The 18,352-nt window shown below is 38.7% G+C and overlaps 1 protein-coding gene across 2 annotated transcripts in view; it reads left to right on the top strand.

Annotated features, from left to right (window-relative positions):
- Wasl (WASP like actin nucleation promoting factor) overlaps positions 1-18,352 on the top strand; it is a 51,697-nt gene that overhangs the window by 18,712 nt on the left and 14,633 nt on the right. The window contains exons 2-5 of one of the 2 annotated variants that reach the window (XM_021164665.2): positions 8,815-8,949; positions 11,851-11,937; positions 12,579-12,675; positions 16,528-16,551. In XM_021164665.2, the coding sequence (XP_021020324.1) occupies positions 8,815-8,949; positions 11,851-11,937; positions 12,579-12,675; positions 16,528-16,551 (343 nt within the window). Of the gene's footprint in view, positions 1-8,814; positions 8,950-11,850; positions 11,938-12,578; positions 12,676-13,302; positions 13,739-16,527; positions 16,552-18,352 lie in introns of those variants that run through there. The other variant, XM_029478386.1, reaches the window with a different exon arrangement.

Raw genomic sequence — 18,352 nt, 5'->3', positions numbered from 1 at the left:
GTGGGCATTTGTTGAGGGCAGAGGCTGCACTCAGTTATATCATTGAGAGGTGGGCATTTGTTGGGGGCAGAGGCTGCACTCAGTTATATCAATCATTGAGGTACTCAGAGTTGGTGGCAAAGCAGCATGGAAGAACTTGTACTGTAGAAACTTCCTGATAGGGCTTGTTCTGTTTTGTTGAGTTACAGCTTTCGTTCTACGTTCCTCCAACAGAGAAAATAGTTCAGTTTGGGGAAGCTGATTGGAGGTATTTTCCTCATTGGTGTCTTAGAACTGAGCAGGAGCAGCACAGGGAGGACCACCCCTACCTATCATTTGTTAACTCTGGCAAGGCCTCTGTGAGGAACCATAAAAAGAGAACTATACTTTAGTAGAATGCCTTCTTAGCTAGCCCAGAAAGCAAAAAGTATCTGGGAAGTCCCATGGTGGGGCTTAATAGCCTTGTCAAAGCATCATATTGAGATGGAACTGTTGAACCCAGTATGATGTCAGTGCCGGGCAAGTCATTGAGTGAACAAGATCAGTCTCAGGAGGACTGACCAGAAGAAAAAGTACAGTGTTCCAGCCTGTGTGTCAGTGTCCTAGAAACCTTCCTGGGAGTGGTAGAAGATTAAGAGGAAAGACACAAGAAACTGAAGCTGAGATCTGGTGGGCCATGCATTTGGATAGAGATGTATCTATCAACCTCTTAAATATTCAGTACATTTACATGAATGAGGAAGCAGTTAGATAATCTTAGAGGGGATTCTCTGTATGGGAATAGCCTGGGGGGGGGGGGTATGATCCTGCTGTCAATAGGACCAAGAATGTGGTTTTATCACACACTGATTTTAACTAAAAGTCAACAGTTGGTCAGCATCTATATTAGGACCAGGGAAGGCCTTGTCATTCCCCTAAGCCAGACCCAGTCTTTATCATTCCCATCTGAAGTATTGTCCCTGACATGACAGTGTTCATGTCATGGATGCTCATTCTGGGGTAAACTTAGTCCCCACACTATAGGGTGTTGTTGTCCTAGTTAGTTTTGTCAATTTGGCATAGCCCAGAGTTATGGGATTGGCCTATGAACATGTCTGCAGGGGAATTTGTTTTGTTTTGTTTTGTTTTTTGTTGGTTTGTGTTTTATAATTGATGTCTGAGGGCCCAGTCTACCGTGGATAGTGTCATCTCTGGCCAGTGGTCTTGAGCTGTGTAAGAAAGCTAGCATGGACCTGTGACCAAGCAAACAGTGTTCCTCCGTGGTTTCTGCTCACAGTCTTGCTGGAGATTTTTGACTTCTCAGTGATGTGGACTGTGTCCATGTGAAAGCCAAACAAAATTTTCCCTAAGTTTCTTTTAATCATAGTGTTTGTCACAGAAATAAGAATGAAACTAGAACAAGTGTAGAAAAGTATCTGCCCTGCTACTCGGTGAGAACAAAGATTGATGGAGAGAAAGATGTCAGCCCTTCTGTATAGGTTAAGAATAGTAGGCCCACCCCATTTCAGCCTTTCAGCTTTCACCACACAATTGCCTTGGCCAGAGATCTGGGCTAGTGATTTTATTAGCAAATTTTCTGTTGCTGTGATAAAACAATATGACCAGAAGCAACTTAAGGGAGAAATGGTTTATTTCGTCTTTTGGTTCCAGAGGGATAAGAGCCTGCCATGGCAGGAAGACATGGTAGAGAGCAACAAGCATGGTGGTTGGAACAGGAAGCTGAGAGTGCACAGCCTTAACTACCTGTGTGAAGCAGAGAACAAACTAACCACCCACACCTTCCTGAACAGTGCCACTGAACTAGGGGCCTTAAGTATTGAAGTATCTAAGCCGGGGGGAAGGGGAGAGGGTTCACATCCAAACCACTGCTCCAGGACAGGAACGCCCTTCCAGCGAAAGACCTGTTAAAAAGAGACCTGATCCTAGGGCTGCAGGAGTTATCTGTACAACAGGGGAGCTGAGAATATACCACTTACTTGGGCACCCAGCCTTGGTGGGGTCACCTCAGTTATCTCCAGCTACAGAAGACAGTAGAGAAGAGGAGACCAGATCACTCACCTCTCGGGGTGCTAGCAAGCATGCACAGAAGTAGGTGGCCCAGGCTTGAGTCTGGAGAAATGTAAGAGGAGAGTTGAGGTTACTGCCCTACTTACTGGCCACCACACATAGCAAGAAGTAGCCAGCCTTGAGTGGATTTGGTCATCAGACCAGAGTAGAGGAAGACAACCTTACAGAGTACACTAGAAGAAGCGGTAGACAAGAGCTGCAGCACAACTTCCTGGTTTCTTGTTATTGAAGCTGATTAAATTGTCTTGCTTGACAGACTTATTGCATATTTTTTCAGTACCTCAAATACTAATATGTGTGTAGGGGTGGGAGGTTGCTGGGATCATCCCCAGGGTGTGTTAAGCAAAGTGTTTTACCAACTTGTCCAATCATTTTGCTTTTAATCTTTGTATAATTTGTGATTTTAGGAGATGACAATCTGGTAGTAAGGCCTAAGTGAACACATTGCAGAAGTACAAAGAATAAACCTCTCCCAGACTATAAAAGGGTATGCATTTCACATTTAGGAGCACACATCTTGAGAGGAAGGGTCAGAACATGAGAGAGGACCCTGACCACTGATATAATCTTTTCTATCTTAAGCCCCGTAAGACTGGGGCTGCAATGTACGATTCTTACTATGACTGGAAACTATTTCCCTTACCATTTTGCTCACACTCTATACTGATCAGACATATGGAACTTCATTTTAATAAGGGTGTCTTGGGATTTTATTGCTATGAAGAGACACCTTGACCCCAGCAGCTCTTATAAAGGAAAACATTTAGTTGGTGCTGGCTTACAGTTTCAGAGGTGTAGTCTATTAATGTCATGGCAGGAAGCATGGTGGTGTGCAGGCAGATGTGGTGCTGGAGAAGGAGCTGAGAGTTCTGCATCTAGATCTGAAGGCAGCAGGAAGTGAACTGGCTTGAGTTTCTAAGACCTTAAAGCCTACCCCATAGTGATACAACTCCTCCAACAAAGCCATGCATACACCAACAAGGCCATATCTCCTAATAGCACCACTTCCTATGGACACAAAGGGCTACCAGATTGATAGAAGATTCATACATAAGGTTAGATGAGGAATGACTAAAATAGTTTGAGCTGAGGAAGAGATGACCTCGTAAGTAAAGTTACTGAAGATACATCTTGGAGAAGTCAACATGCTAATCGCCCCTCTCCAGTAAAAATTATTCTGTAAGTAAGGGAGACCTGCATGTTGGTAGTTCTGCTATTAGTTAGAGCAACTATACCTGTCACAGAGCAGAGAAAACAGCTAAAGACTCAGTATTTTCTACATAACTGCTAAATAGCAAAATTCTCTTATTGCTGGAACATAAAGGTATTTTTGAGTTTTGAACCTCCAATAGAAATCATACATTTTAAACAAATACTGTAAAATCACTTATTAACTATGCCCTCTGAAGGGGATTCTTATGCCAGTAGGGGAGAATCCCTTCCAACAAGCATCTTGTGGTTCCTGCCTGGCTTTATCTAGTTGATTTTGGAATTGCTGGCTGCTGTTTCCCTAAGTGGGTGAGGTTACTTGGCATTAAGAGTTATTTCATGAAATGTGATTTGAAAACTGGATTTAGTTGTTAATTTTCCCTAGGTATAAAATTCTCTTTTTCTGGTTGCATCGTTTTTTGCTTTAAGCCAATGTAAGTAAGTTTTGTGTCTTTTATATAGTTTGGAGGGACTCCCCCCAGGAAAAGGTATCAGCACTAAATATAAATTTAGCATTTATTTAACAAAATTCAGAAAGACTCTGTTCTTTAGTGAAAATGGGCTGTGTGCTTGAAAACATGTATGAGGGGGTGACAGAAGCACTTTGACTCTGGCATCCTGCAATAATCAGATCTTCCAAACAGCCACCATATCTGCCTCCCACCTTGTCCCAAACTGCCCATGGGAGAAGCATTAGTAGTTACCTCCACTATCCTCTTCAGTCCAAACTTGAGGATTTCCTGTAATCCAACAAACTTCAAGAGGATGTTTCTACCTTGCCTTAGATCAGTCAGTTCCCAGATAAAAGACAACATTGGAGCTGAGCAGATATCAACCATCTATGGCTATTTTGTCTACTTCCCTGTAAACTACCCTGAAATATGACTTGCCATGTTCCATCTGGGCCATTCCTGCTTCTGTTTGCCAGCCCTTGTGGCCATGTTTTCACGATTCACCTACCCTGTGGTGTCCTCTTCTCTCCACCTCTCTTTTCCCCTCCTGGTCTTTGCCTCAGAAAGCCTGGGAACCAAAACCCCACCTACCTCTCCTCTGCCCAGCTCTAGGCTGTAGGCATCTTTATTCAACTAATAGTTTTAAACTAAGGAGCAAGGTTACTTGGTGTCCCTGAGAATCTCCTAGTCCCTAGTGGCAACCAGTCTTTGGGGGCAGTATTTAGCATTGCAACACTGCAAAAGACCAAACCTCAACAGTGCCCCTCCTACTTGTGTCTAAGGTGACTCTCTAGTGGGAAACTCAGGAGACTACAGCAAGCCTTGCCATTCATTTGTAGTTAATAGTGACTGTCATTGTGGTTGCAGGTAATTGTAAAAATCTTCAAGGTGATTTGCAGTTTGTCATGAATTTGCATTTTCAGCACCTCCTGAGACTTGAGTAAGGGTTGTAATTTTTGAGTGATCTTTCTCTATATAACATACTGCAATCAATGAGGGGTTTTTTTGTCTATAAAGTTTCTTTAGCAATGTCTTCTCCCCTCAAATCTGTTCTGATAATAATAGTAAGGCCTAAAGTTTTTGTGATTTATTTCAAGTTGAAAGTACATGTCTATTCCAACCAAAATAGAGAAAAAAAGCTAGAACTACTTGTTAGAGGTGATAGGTTCTTTAATATAAGCAGTCTTCAGTGTCCCTTCCCTTTGCTGCAAACAAGCCACCTACTTCTTTATGACTTGAAACAGTACCAGTTGATTTCTCACCATTTGGCAAGTGAGCTCATTATTGGTGGCACCTATAGTTTTTCTTTGATCCCAGGTTTTTAAAACAACTCTGCCTTCCAGGAAATTAGATCACAATATGCAAATACTTTCCAAACATTCATTTATTTGCTGATGTACTTTTGGTCAAAAAAATTTCATGGACAGTTCCAGAGTGAACAGAAAGAAGACAGGTGGGAGCGTGCATGCCTGGCGAGGCTCCAGGAGCCAGTCTCCAATAAACATTATCAAACTATGGCTGTTTATCAGTTTAAACTGAGTTAAACTGAGTTTGGTGTTATGTTAGCAGTAGTGTTAAGTTTTCCCCTTCTATGTTTCCTTCACTCCCCAGTCCCTCAGTGCCCCAAAGTGCCCAAGCACCTAACCTCTCTGCCGTCCCCCACCCCACCCATCTGTTTTCATCTTTTAGGTTAAATAGTACTTTAGGAAATCCTTTCTTTTATATTTAGGTTTTTGAGTTTTTCTTGCATAACCACGTTACCCCTCTGTAACAGTTACAGTGTTCTTAGACTACATGTTCACAAGGATTAAGTCTGTCCAGTTTATTTCTGTTTTCAACTCCATTTGGAGTCCTGCCTTCTCCTATATCATCCTGCCTATGTAGTAATTAGCTAATAAACACTTGGTAAATCAATATTCTTCCATAGTAGTTTCTGCATAGCTAATATGCAGTGGTGGGGTGGTTGCAGACCATTTTGCTCATTGTGTCTGGTCCCAAGTTAATGGCTGGTTTCGTCTGGCTCCATTTTCTTCTCTTGGGATTCTGTTCGTCAGTTTTGCTTTCCTCTTCCCACAGCAGCTTCAGGTTTACTTTTGTTGCTGTTGTTTGTTTTTATGTTTTAACTTTCCAGATTCTGTTTTGAGGTTGATGTTAAACAAAAAGTAGTGTTTATTTTAAAACTTCTTCACTGAGATAAATCACTTTATAAGAATTTAACCAAGTATTTTGTATTTGCTTACTTTTCTGCTTCTTTTTATATTCTTTTGAGTAGAATTTCATTCCCGGTAATCATGAGTTTAGTTTACTTCATGTGTAGATGCAGAGCATAGTATCAAAATCAGAATGTGCTATTTTTAATTAAATATTTGTATGTTACATAGAGTATGGCTAGACTGTAAGTATGGGTTTGCAAATGTATTTCAGGTGCTGTGGGAAATTACAGTCTTTTACTGGGTAAGACATCCGTGTGGAAAGTTATTCTGCCTTGGAGTAAGACCTGTGACATAACATAGCGGTTACACAGGAAAGTTGCAGCGAAACAGAAGAAAGAGCAGTGGTTGCAGCCTGCAAAGCCAACCCAGGAAGTTGACAGTGATTTACTGAAGGGCAGTGAGAAGAAAATCTGTTCCCTTCCCAGGTCTACCTCTTTGCTTCTGACATGAAAGTTCTCAGCAGAAAGGACTTGTTGATGTGGAATGCATAGGACTTGATGGCTCTGATTCTGTAAACATGACTGCATTTGTCCTAACCTTTATCAGACTGTTAAGACGTGGATGTCTACCCCAAAGTACTTGCCCCTAGCTTGTTTTCGTTAATGACCTCGATGGTGAAAGATGAGCAGTAGACTTGATTACCTTCAGTTACCTTAAAGGCATGGAAGGAATCTTTGTACAGATTTCATTACCACTCTGTTAATCTAATGTTAACCTGACACTTGGTTTATTTTATTGCCTGGAATTTATATATTAAATATTACACGTGCTAGCTATTTTTGCATATACTGTGGTCATTAGGAATTAATCAGGAAAGGCTTTATAAAATACTGAATTGATAGCAAATTTTTTAAAATGTTTCTGAAAATTGCTTATTATTGGGTTTTCCGTAGAATGTGTGTGTGGCGAGGAGAGAGGTGGGAGAACTATGTGGAAAATTATAGCATAGATGAGTCTTCATTGCATATGCAGTATTTTAAATTTTGTCAATATTTAAACTTTTGTTTTTATTGTCTTTGTATTTGCATTTACATCCTGATAATGTTCTACAGTCTTCGTATTGATGCTTTATGAACAGGCTTCTGAAGATAAAGAGCTTCAGCCTCTAGAAAGAAGATTCTTTTTTAATTTTCTAAAACTGTTAGGTATTAGTAAATAGAGAGGTTGTTAGATGTCTTTATATCTGGTGATTTCATTGTTTTTTGGTTTTTGTTTTTCTCTTCAGAAATATATCTGAGCAGCACTACATCAGAGGCCTGTAATCTCTACATTTTCAGTAGCATACAAAATATAGTGGGTTTTTTGTTTTTTTGTTTGTTTGTTTGTATCCTCTCCCCCCAGTGGTATTTGATGCTGTCTTTCATTGTTGAAGTTTTGTTTGCTGAGGGTTCAAGTGGTTCTCAACCTTCTTAATGTTGTAACCCTTTAATACAATTTTTCATGTTGTGATGACCCCAACCATAAAATTATTTAGTTTCTACTTCATAGCTGTAATTTTGCTATTATAATGAATAGTAATGTAAATATCTGATATGCAGGATATCTAAAAAGTAACCCCCAAGAGGGTCATGATCCACAGGTTGAGAACTGCTGGTGTAGAGGCAGGCAATGCAGGCATGTCTCCATCAGGCTAATGTGTGCTCATATTGTTCATGTTCCTAAACTGTCTTTGTAATTTTTAATAATGTTCTTGTGGAAATCTCCCAGTTCTTTGCATGAAGCTTAGGTGAAATTTTTTTAATTAAAAATACAACATTGAGCATGGCAACCCAGAATTGTCTGTATAGACTTCTGGTTCTCAGTTGTCTACAGATCTTACATTCCCTGACTTTGACATAATTAAAGATTTATTTATATAATAGCTAAAAAGAGTACTTTTCCCAGAAGTCCCCAGATGTAATTAGATACCAATATACCATACCTCCAAATCTTAATAGAGTCTGCTGCTTATACAGTGCCTGTATTTTATTGAACTTATACATCATAATTACTCAATCAGATCCAACTTTTGATTATTTAGATTGTGTACGTTTAAAATCCCAGGATTCGTGAACTGGAAGAGAACTGGTTGGGAAGGAAGGAATCATTGGGAGTAGGGAGGACAAGAAAGGTTTATGAGAGGTGCATATTCTCAAAGTACATTTCGTTGTGCCTTATGAAAATGTTATAATGGAACCCACTATCATGTATAATATATGCTAACTGAAACTGGGAAATGACTCATGAAATAATTTACTTTAATACTTACATTTAAAAAATAATTGTTTTCATAGCTAGTTCCTTATATTTTGGTTTAGGAATGAGATTAATGGTATAGAAGCTATAATTGTTATTTTCAGATTTGTTAGTGCTGTCTCTATATGTGAGTGCCACTTTAAGAGAAATAAGTAGTTACCTTTAAACATTTAAAAAAAAAAAAAGGCCTATTGTTTTATAGAAGTCAGCTTTTCCTGATAGGACTGTCCCACCATTTAAATGTTTGTGTCCTCAAAATGCAGTGTAATTAAGGGGATGTGAGAATATAAAATCTGAAGTGCAGTTTATCTATATGACTCGTTAGTGACTTTAGTGTTGTGTTTCTTGAGTGTAATGAGAGGTTAAAATGGCAGTAACAATGATGACTACATGGGCTTGATATTTGTAAGTGCCTATTTCTAGATACAGATTAAGAATCAATGAATTCGACTTTTCAATAATTATTGGTATGGGCATTAAATTAGTTATAACTTCAGAAGGAAGTGACTTAAGATAATGAGTGTTCATTGTGTTCTCTTTCTGGAAGCTAGTGCGGTTGGGTGGTCCTGGCTTAGTGCTTCAGAGGGTGCAGTCAGGATGTCAGCGGGGCCTATGGATGCTGTTTTGAAGGTAATGGCTGTTTTCTTGGTCTTTTGCAGACTATGTCTTCAGCAGTGGTGCAGCTATACGCAGCAGATCGGAACTGTATGTGGTCAAAGAAGTGCAGTGGCGTTGCTTGTCTGGTTAAGGACAATCCTCAGAGATCATACTTTTTAAGAATATTTGACATTAAGGTAAGTTTTGTTTTTATTTCATTTTAACATTTTTGGTGGTTAAGTTGTCTGCCTTGGTTATAATTTAGTCTAGATGTTCTGATTGTCTTGTGTGTGTTTTAATTGATAAATTAGAAAAGTGAGGTTTGTTGTTGATACCTAAATAGGGATATTGGAACCGAGTTGGAGCCTAGATAACAATATTGAGATATTCTCTTACCTATGACTTGGTTTTCTGTCCTTTAGCCATCTACTGTCAGACACAGTTTTTTGTTTTGTTTTTTTTTTTCTAATGTTCAGTGTGCTACTCTATGCATTGCTCTCAGACATAAATCTTATCAGTGTTTCCTTTGAGTCAGGTCGGAAAAGAACATGGAGAATATGACAAATATCTGTGACCTTGACAAGTTTGGGTTATACTAGTCTAAAAGCTGAGTTTTTTGTTTTGTTGGTGTTAGGTTGTTTTGTGGTGTTTTTTTGGTTTTTGGTTTTTGGTTTTTGGCTTTATGAGACAGGGTGTCTCTGTGTGGCCCTGGCTGTCTTGAAACTCCCTTTGTACACCAGGCTAGCCTTGAATTTGCAGAAATCAGCCTGCAAATTTCTCCAGAGTTCTGGGATTAAAGGTGTGTACACCACTACTTGGCTATGCTGGATTTCTTGATTTCTTTCTTGACTTCCTTTCCTCTTTCTTTCTTTCTTTCTTTCTTTCTTTCTTTCTTTCTTTCTTTCTTTCTTTCTTTCTTTCTTTCTTCCTTCCTTCCTTCCTTCCTTCCTTCCTTCCTTCCTTCCTTTCTTTCTTTCTTTCTTTCTTTTTTATTTTTTACTTACTACATGCATCTCACTGCCTACCTCCCAGTCGCCCTCTCCCACAATCCTTCCCCTACCCTACTCCCCTTCTCCTCTGAATAGGTGCCCCCTCCCTCCAGGTATCTCCTCACCCTTACACTTGAAGCAAGGTTAGGCTAGGTTTCTTTAAGGATAGGTTGACCATATCTTTTCAAGTGAAATGATCACACTTTCCTACAGACACAGTCTTAAAAGGAAAAAAAAACCCTGAAACAAACCATTAGTTTTATATAACTTTTATTACACATTGTTACTATAGTTGGTTTGTTTTATTACTGTTCTTACTATACTTCACGTATAAATTAAACTTTTGTAAATATGTTTGTACAGGGAAAGTTCTCCATAGGTTCCAGCTGTCAGTGGAATGTGTACCTTAGAATGTATACTTCCACTGATCAGAGTCAACTGCACTAGTGATGTGTTTTATCTTCTCCCTGGGTCATATAGAATAGTACTTTTTATGTAGGCCTTTTTGTCTTAGATTTTCATTATATATAGCCTCTTATTCATTTTGCTCATTATAAGTTAGTCGTTTCAGGGGAACACAAATATTTTAGCTTTGTATATACTGCTACTTATAAAAGTAATCATTTTGCTAAAGGAAAGTCTATAAGCATATCTTCCTGTAGCTAAGCCTCCACAGTTCCTATTTAGATGTGGCAGCAAGTATAGTAGGACAAAAGGTAAATCTGTCAGTCAAGTCTGGCAGTGAGCCTGGACCCTGCCACTGTGTGTGTGGCAGCTCCCTGGATCCCAGCTTGCTACCTGATATAAAGCATTGCATTGCATTGAAATTTAAGTTATGCTACTTTAGTTAATGCTGCTTAAAATCTGTGAGTCCCAGGACACAGCTGAGAGATGTGGAATGCACCCATCACCAACACTGTCTGACTTGACAGACAGACATTTTTAGGAAAGAAAGAGTATGTACATAGTTTGAAAGAGAACCTGCAAGTAGCTTTGTATTTCTTATCAGTGTTAAGAAGCACTCTTTCAAAACAGAATAACTATGCAACTACACTAAAAAGAAGAAATGCCCACTGTAGCAGTCATAAATACATTTATAGCAGGTTTTATTTTTTTTTATTTTTGTCTTTTAATAAGTTAAACTTTGTCCACTTATTAGAGCTTATCAAAGAACTTCCAAGAAGATTGAATCTTCATTATTTAGGAACTGTTCATTTACAAAGTAGGCCACCATGTCATAGTCACGGCTGTGGGCTGCATGCTCTTCTTTTTCCAGTGATGCACAGGCATTGCCTGCTGCCTTCTGTGGTTTCTTCTTCTTGGCCTCAAGTGGGCCAGGACTTGCAGCCTCTAAGCCCAGCACTCTCCTCAAGAAGCAGCGATCGATGTGTATACATGATCAAAGCGTCTGAGTGCAGGCCAGCCTGAACTGTTGACTTTTCATATTTTAAGTTTGTGACATAGTTGGAGTCTTGGATTTCAAATGGGCAGTTATTACATTTTTCTCACTATTTAATTCTGGTTGGAGATCACCATTGCTTACTAATTAAAAATAACCACCTTTGGCATGAAGAATTGATATATTTCTTACACTGTGTCTGTAGGATATGATAGTATGTAGATCTCTTATCTCTTGTTTAACTTTGGTGTGTTTTAATCACCTGTCTTGCTGCTCCATGGTCTATGGTATTTGTACTAGTGTTTCCTTAGGCCATTCTGCAGAGGTTTAGAATTCACAGATTATTATTGAAGAGCTCAGAGAAGGTGTATTTGATTATTCTGCATCTGTAAATCGAGGAAAAGAGTATCGAGTATTACGGTAATGTTTGGTAGACTATAGCCTAAAACTCAGCTAATGGAGCTACACAGTGGAGCATCTCACGTGCTTAGGGTAATATTGGTAATCTAGTGAGACTAGTTATACACTCACCTAAGTGGTGTACTTGGAAATGCTTGCCCTATTGAGTGAAACCACTTATAAACAGGTTACTGTATTGTGTGTGTGTATGACAAATAAAGTCTTTGTTTATAGAAACAGCTCCTTTAAAGAGTTGTCTGCTTTTAGTCCAAGAAGATTTTTAGTAGATTGTAACTTTTCTTCTTTTCTAGGATGGGAAATTACTGTGGGAACAGGAGCTATACAATAACTTTGTATATAATAGTCCTAGAGGATATTTTCATACCTTTGCTGGAGATGTAAGTCCTGATTTCTTTTTGTTTTGATCATTTTTATATTGGCTACTGTCTGTCTTACTTTTCTGTTGCTGTGAAGAAATACCATGGACAAGGCAACTTCTAGAGGGAAGGGTTTATTTGAAGCTTACAGTTTCACGGGGTGAATTCATGGCCATCATGTCAGTAACCACAGCTACGGGCAGGGAGACTCAGGAGCAGTAGCTGAGAGCTTACAGCCTATCCACAGGCATGAGGCAAAAAGAGCTAACTGGGAATGATTCCTGGTTTTGATACCTCAGAGCCTACCCACAGTGTCCCCAACACTCCAGCTAGGCCACACTTCATTAGTCCTTCCCAACTTGGGGTCAGGCATTTAAAGCAGTGAGCCATTTTCATTCAGACCTCCACAGTTGCCTTGTTTATAAAGTTCTGTTGAAATCAAACTTGATTTTTTCCCCCTGAAGACAAAGTATTTAGTTGTTAAGTTTCTGCCAAGTAAGGAACCTTTTCTGATAGTCTTTTCTGAGCTTTTTGCCTAAATGTTACTTAAAATGTAACTTTCCTCCTTTAGAAGTGGACTTCTGTGAACTGTCATTATTTTTGTTATCTAAAGCTAAGTCCATGCACTTTGTTGTTTGTTCTTTTTGATGGAAATACCTCAGACTTGTCAAGTAGCTCTTAATTTTGCCAATGAAGAAGAAGCAAAAAAGTTCCGAAAAGCAGTTACAGACCTGTTGGGCCGACGACAAAGGAAATCTGGTAAATACCTCCTTGCTTTTCCTTTTTCATTCTATACATAGCATGGCCCAGACTTCCCAGAACCAGCCTCGGCTTGAAGAGGGCTTCCTGAGAGAAAGAAGGAGTGTCTTGAGAGTGGTGAAAAGAAAGATTCAAAGTCAAGTCCTGGGTCCAAGCTGGCGGCCTAGGTTGTGCAGAGATGGCTTCTATTGCTTTCTGCTAGCTCATCTCATGCAGGCCAAAAGCCCAGTTTTTTTACTTACGAATCAACTCAGTTATTTAGTCCAAGTTTCCTTTTGATTATCCTATGAATCAGTATCCCATGACCCCTCTAGCCCATTGATTCTTAGGAGACAGCAAGCATACATATTTTTCTTAACATTGCAGAAGAATTCAGAGATAGACCTTGTCCTGAAATTACCATTTCCAACATGACTGAGCTTAACATTATCCCAGACTGACCTCAAACTTAGGAATCTGTCTGCATTTGTACCTTTGCACGTTTCTGACAAGCCGGCTAATAGCATACATAGCCTTTGTTCCTTTTGATTCATGAAGCCTCTCATAATTCATATTGTAATTTTATTTCTTGCATAGTTGAGAAATTACATATTTTCAAACTTATGTATTTAGAATTCTTTCCCATAGCCTTAAGAACTGTCCTGAAGGTCCCACCCTGTACCATTTTGCTGAGATATAGCCGCACCCGCAACTCCTGGACTCAAGCTGTTTCTAACCACCATGCAGTCATTAACGTTAACAAGGAAAAGAGCCCTCCACTGCTAGTGCTAGTTCCAGAAAATCTGTACGTGATTACACAAACAAGCCTTAAGCCCACAGCAGCCATCAACACTCGTGGGGACTCACACCTGGGCCCTGTTCCAGGGGCAGAAGCCATCTCACTCTGTCCCCACCAAGGCCACACTGGGTTCTGCATGTTACTGTATAGACTGTGGGAATCTGGCTTTTTTGCCCATATGCATACAGTCAATGGCTAGTGTTTGTTGTGACACAGTTAAAAGTATTGCAGCAAAGTTCATAGAGCCTGGGATATTTATTGTCTAGCTTTCTCTACAACAAGGTTCCATATTACCTGCCTCAAAAGAAATATTTTTATTTTGCTAAACTTTTTTGCAAATAAGATTCTGTTCACTGACTCTTAAATTTGAATTATTAATAGCATTTAAAAAACAAATTTAAGTATTTTTTTGGTTTGTAAATGAATACTTTTTATTGCAATTCAAGTCTTTTTTATATTATTACAAGAAAAAAATTAATAATTATTAATATTGCCAAATACCCAGTGTTCAAATCCCAATGTATTTACAGTATGTTTTTAAAACTTTTTATTGTTATGAATTTCACATCATGTACCCCAATCCCACACATCTCCCTGTCTGTCCATATCTTCTCTCTACCCTTGCAGCCTTCCCCCAGATGAAAACAGACTAAAAATAAAATAAAATAAAACCAAACAGAATCTCACCACAGAAGCTACAGCATGTTGCACAGATACCCTTTGGCCCCACAGCTTGACTTGCGAATGTTCATTGCAGTGAGTCATTGGTCTGCTTGGAGGCCTCGGGCTTCTGCTATGCTCTGAATACTAGATCCTCACTGGGACTCCTCCCTCTCTTCCTCTCTCAGTCTCACATTTTCTCTGTCTCCCCCTTCCACCTCCCCCTGATGCCCAGAGTGTGTGTGTGCTCAAGTAGGTCTGGTGTGTAGAGGCATGAAAGTGGTGTCATGTGATCTTGTGCTTCTTCCTTGATTGCTTTTCTACATTGAATCAGGGTCTCTGGTTGAAGCTAGAGGTAGCCAATTGGCTCATGCAGCTAGCCTGCTTATTCTGGGCTTCCCTGTCTGCCACCTGCAAAGCCCTCCATGAGTTCTGGAATCCTAACTCTGGGCCTCACACTTGCCCGGCAAGCACCATTGTTCACTGTGTCATCTCTCTGAGTCTTGAGAGTTGTTTCTAGTGACATTTTGTGATGGTTATCTAGTGGACTTTTGTGAAATCCATTAGAATAAGTGACATTTTTGAAGTGAAAAGGAATTGAAAACAGTTGTTTAAAGTAATTTATTTGAAACAGTTAAGTTTACGATAACTTTTACCTAGTGTAGGAATTCCCCTGCATATAGTGGCTGTCTATACTTTTAGGTAAAGTGTTTCAGTTGCACAGAGAACATGGCCTTAAGAATTCAGCCGAGATGGTCACTGTTGGCTGGCTCTTCATACTCTGTCAAACCCTGGCTCCTCCTTTTTTTTAAATCTTAGCCACATGACTCTAGCTAGTAACAAATTGACCTGATATCTTCCCCTCACTATAGACCATCTGTAACCTTTTCTCTCTCCAAGGCTGTCTCTTTAGTGTTACTGGGTCCATGTTTTTGAAGTAGTTCTGGAATTCAGTTATAGATGTAGTTTTCCTGAGTACTGTGCTTGCAGTTCACTAAGTTCTATGTCATTTTCAGTAGGGATGTGAACCCTGTACTCCTCATTGTAGGATGAGTGGTGCTATGCTACTAAGACACCCCACACTCTACACATTAACACTGTCTGTTAACATTACTAGCAGGTGTCTCACGGGAGCCACAGATTCTTTTTCAGCCAAACTTTGCTGATTTTTTTTTTTTCACTTAAATGACTTCCAACCAAGGATATATGTCTTCAGAAATTGCTCTAAAAACTTACCCTTTATTTATCTCAGTGGATTTTATATTTAAGGGATAACTTTGCATGCAGAGATTAATGTCACTATGAAAACTATAGATTGATAGTGTAGAAATTGCTTCCTTTAAATGATCATAGTGTTGCTACATCTGATTACAAGATGGAATGTTACATCTATGTACTCCATTGGTAGGACTTTTAATTTAACCACCAATTTTAAGCGTTGCTGATGTGGTTTGTTATTCATAAGCTGATCATTTTAATACACTAGTCACTAATATTTCTCTTATAATTTCAGAAAAGTTTGTATTAGAAAAATATGTGAAAATTATATTTGTTTAAAATTCTTTAAGCCAGTCAGTCATGGTTGTGCATGCCTATAATGTAAGCACTTGGGAGGCATATGCAGGAGAGTTATATGAATTTGTTGGTCAGCCTCAACAACGTAGAAATTTCGAGGTCAGACAGTGCTAACTAGAGAAAACCTGCTCCAACAAACAAAAACTTGTTGAAGTTTGCTTTGGGAGAGGTGTCATTGTCTCTTGCATTATTTGGTGACTTCATTATAGGTGTGTGTGTGTGTGTGTACCCCTCAAATGCCCTTTAATTTTATCTGTCTCTCCCCATATTCCCTCCCACTACCCTTCCCATTCCCACTGGATCCTCCCAGAAAACCCTACCCATCCATTCATAAATATTTATTCTATTTTCCTTTTCTAATAAGATCTCTCTGTTCACGTGTTAGTTCCTTACTCAGCACCTACCCTCTGGTTCTTTGTATAAACCGTGGCTTGGTTGTCATTAACTTAACAGCTACTCTCCACATAGCATTGGTTTCTTAGGCTGCTGTCTATCTCTGCACACAGTACCCTGAATGTAGATTCTACCATGTCACTGTCCTCCCACCTGAGGACTACTCCAGGTCACAGCCTTCCACTGTGATAAATCCCTGATAAACTTGTTAACCAGCTCCTTTCCCTGTGTCCTCCACTCCAGTCTTTATGGCATTCCTTACACATACTGAATAAGTTTTTTCTTTAATTTGGATGTCTTCATATTTACCTTTTTCCGAAAGATTCCTTAACCATCTACACATTACCTCAAGAGTAAGAGTTTAAATGAAGTATATTATAAAGATTTTACTTTTGTTAGATATATATGTCTGCTTTTAATGCTGGTTTTATTTTTAATTCTAACAGAAAAAAGACGAGATGCTCCAAATGGTAAGTTTTTGATGATTATTCACAAAAAAGTTTTAAATTACAATTTAATTCTTATAGAAATATGTATATGTATTAATACTTAATGGTTATGATAAAAATAGACTAATTTGTTCTTATTTTCAATTGTGGAATGATAGGCAAAACTTAGAAATGTACTGTTCTTAATTTGCTTCCTAACATGAAGCAAAGGTGTAGTGTGAAGGTGGGTATTATTATTCTCTATGTACTCTCAAGTTTGTTGTTTAGAATCTGCATGTGCTTAAGTCTTTCTAAAGGGTATTCTGTTTTATTTGGTGTATATGTTCATTTCTTTTCAAGATTTTAAGACACTTTCTTTGTAACATAATTTTATTATTCGTCGTGTGTTACGTGACACACTTTTTAAAATGAGAATTTAAGCATGAAAATGTATTTAGTACTAACTGTAGTTGCATACAACCCCTCTTGAGTTTGGTAATGAATTCTTTACTGTGATGAATAAATTCTGCTTTCCTCCTACTCCATATGTTTTTCTCTGGAGAGAGAACCCATCGATCGCTTTTATCACATTTGAATGTGAGCCTTGTAAATTCCTATTGCTTCAAGAACCTTAATCATAAGAGGGGATGTAGTTGCTGATTTTTTAAATACATCCCAAATCTTCCCTCAGAACTTAAAAAGATTATTCGGGGAAATTTGTATAATACAAAGTTTTTAATGTAGAATGACTGTTGGTAATTATTGAGGTCTGTGCCCTTTACACAAAAATGGATTGCTTTTCAATTTTGAGCTTAAGTCTATTTTCCAGATACAAAAGATGAACCAAAGATGATGTATTATTATTTAGCCTTTTAATTTTTTAATGAGTAATTGCCTTCAATATTGTTTACTCTGTACCAAAGTTTGATATATTTGTCTTTTGCATGAAAATATTACTAATAATAACTTACAGGGGGATATAAAAGATAATCAAAATGGGGGATATAAAAGATAATCAAAATGCTTAGCATAATGATCAATAAATGTTAAATTATTGTCATTTACCACCTGCCAGGCATTGTTCAATAATCTTTCGAAGTAGCTCCTGTTTTACTCCTGGGTAATAGATGAAAAAAAATAGGAATATATAAATAAGTTGTTTCACTATTAAGATTGGGGGGAAAGTTCTTCCCCAAGTGACCTGACTCATGAGTAGGCCATAATCACTGTTATGTTAAAATGACTAAAGGAGAACCCAGCTTAGAAGAAAATGAGTAACACATCTCAAGATAGGAATCTGGTATGTGGCAGAGGCGAAAGAAACAGCTAAGTCCTGAACTGTTCATCTCTGAGCCTTTAATGCAGTTTAGAAGTTTCTCCTAGTAGATGTCAGTATTGTAATGGTGGGATGTTCATGTGTTGTGTTTGGTGAGCACATATTGAGTACTAGTTGTAAAGGCCTTGGGGGGGCATCTAATTTTGAAAAAAATAACTTGAAATATTAATAGATACGTGAATCATATAATTAAAAAATTTGGAAACATATTTCAATATGCCCAACATTTATTTGTAAATAGGCACCTAATTGCTGTGATACAGTTTGAATATTCCTACTGAGTTACTCAGAATTTTCACGTCTTTCTTAGATTGTTCTTGGGTAGGTGAGTTGGTGGTTGTTTTTGAGACCGTCTGTTTACACAGCCCTGACTCCTCTAGAATTTACTTGTAGATCAGGTTGGCCATGAACTCACAGTGATCCACTTGCCTCTGCCTCTGCCTCTGCCTCTGCCTCTGCCTCTGCCTCTGCCTCTGCCTCTGCCTCTGCCTCTGCCTCTGCCTCTGC

Source organism: Mus caroli, chromosome 6 (assembly GCF_900094665.2).
Source record: "Mus caroli chromosome 6, CAROLI_EIJ_v1.1, whole genome shotgun sequence".
In the NCBI taxonomy this organism is placed as follows: domain Eukaryota; kingdom Metazoa; phylum Chordata; class Mammalia; order Rodentia; family Muridae; genus Mus; species Mus caroli.
The sequence above is the reverse complement of the archived record's forward strand: the minus strand, read 5'-3'. Positions and strand labels throughout refer to the sequence as shown.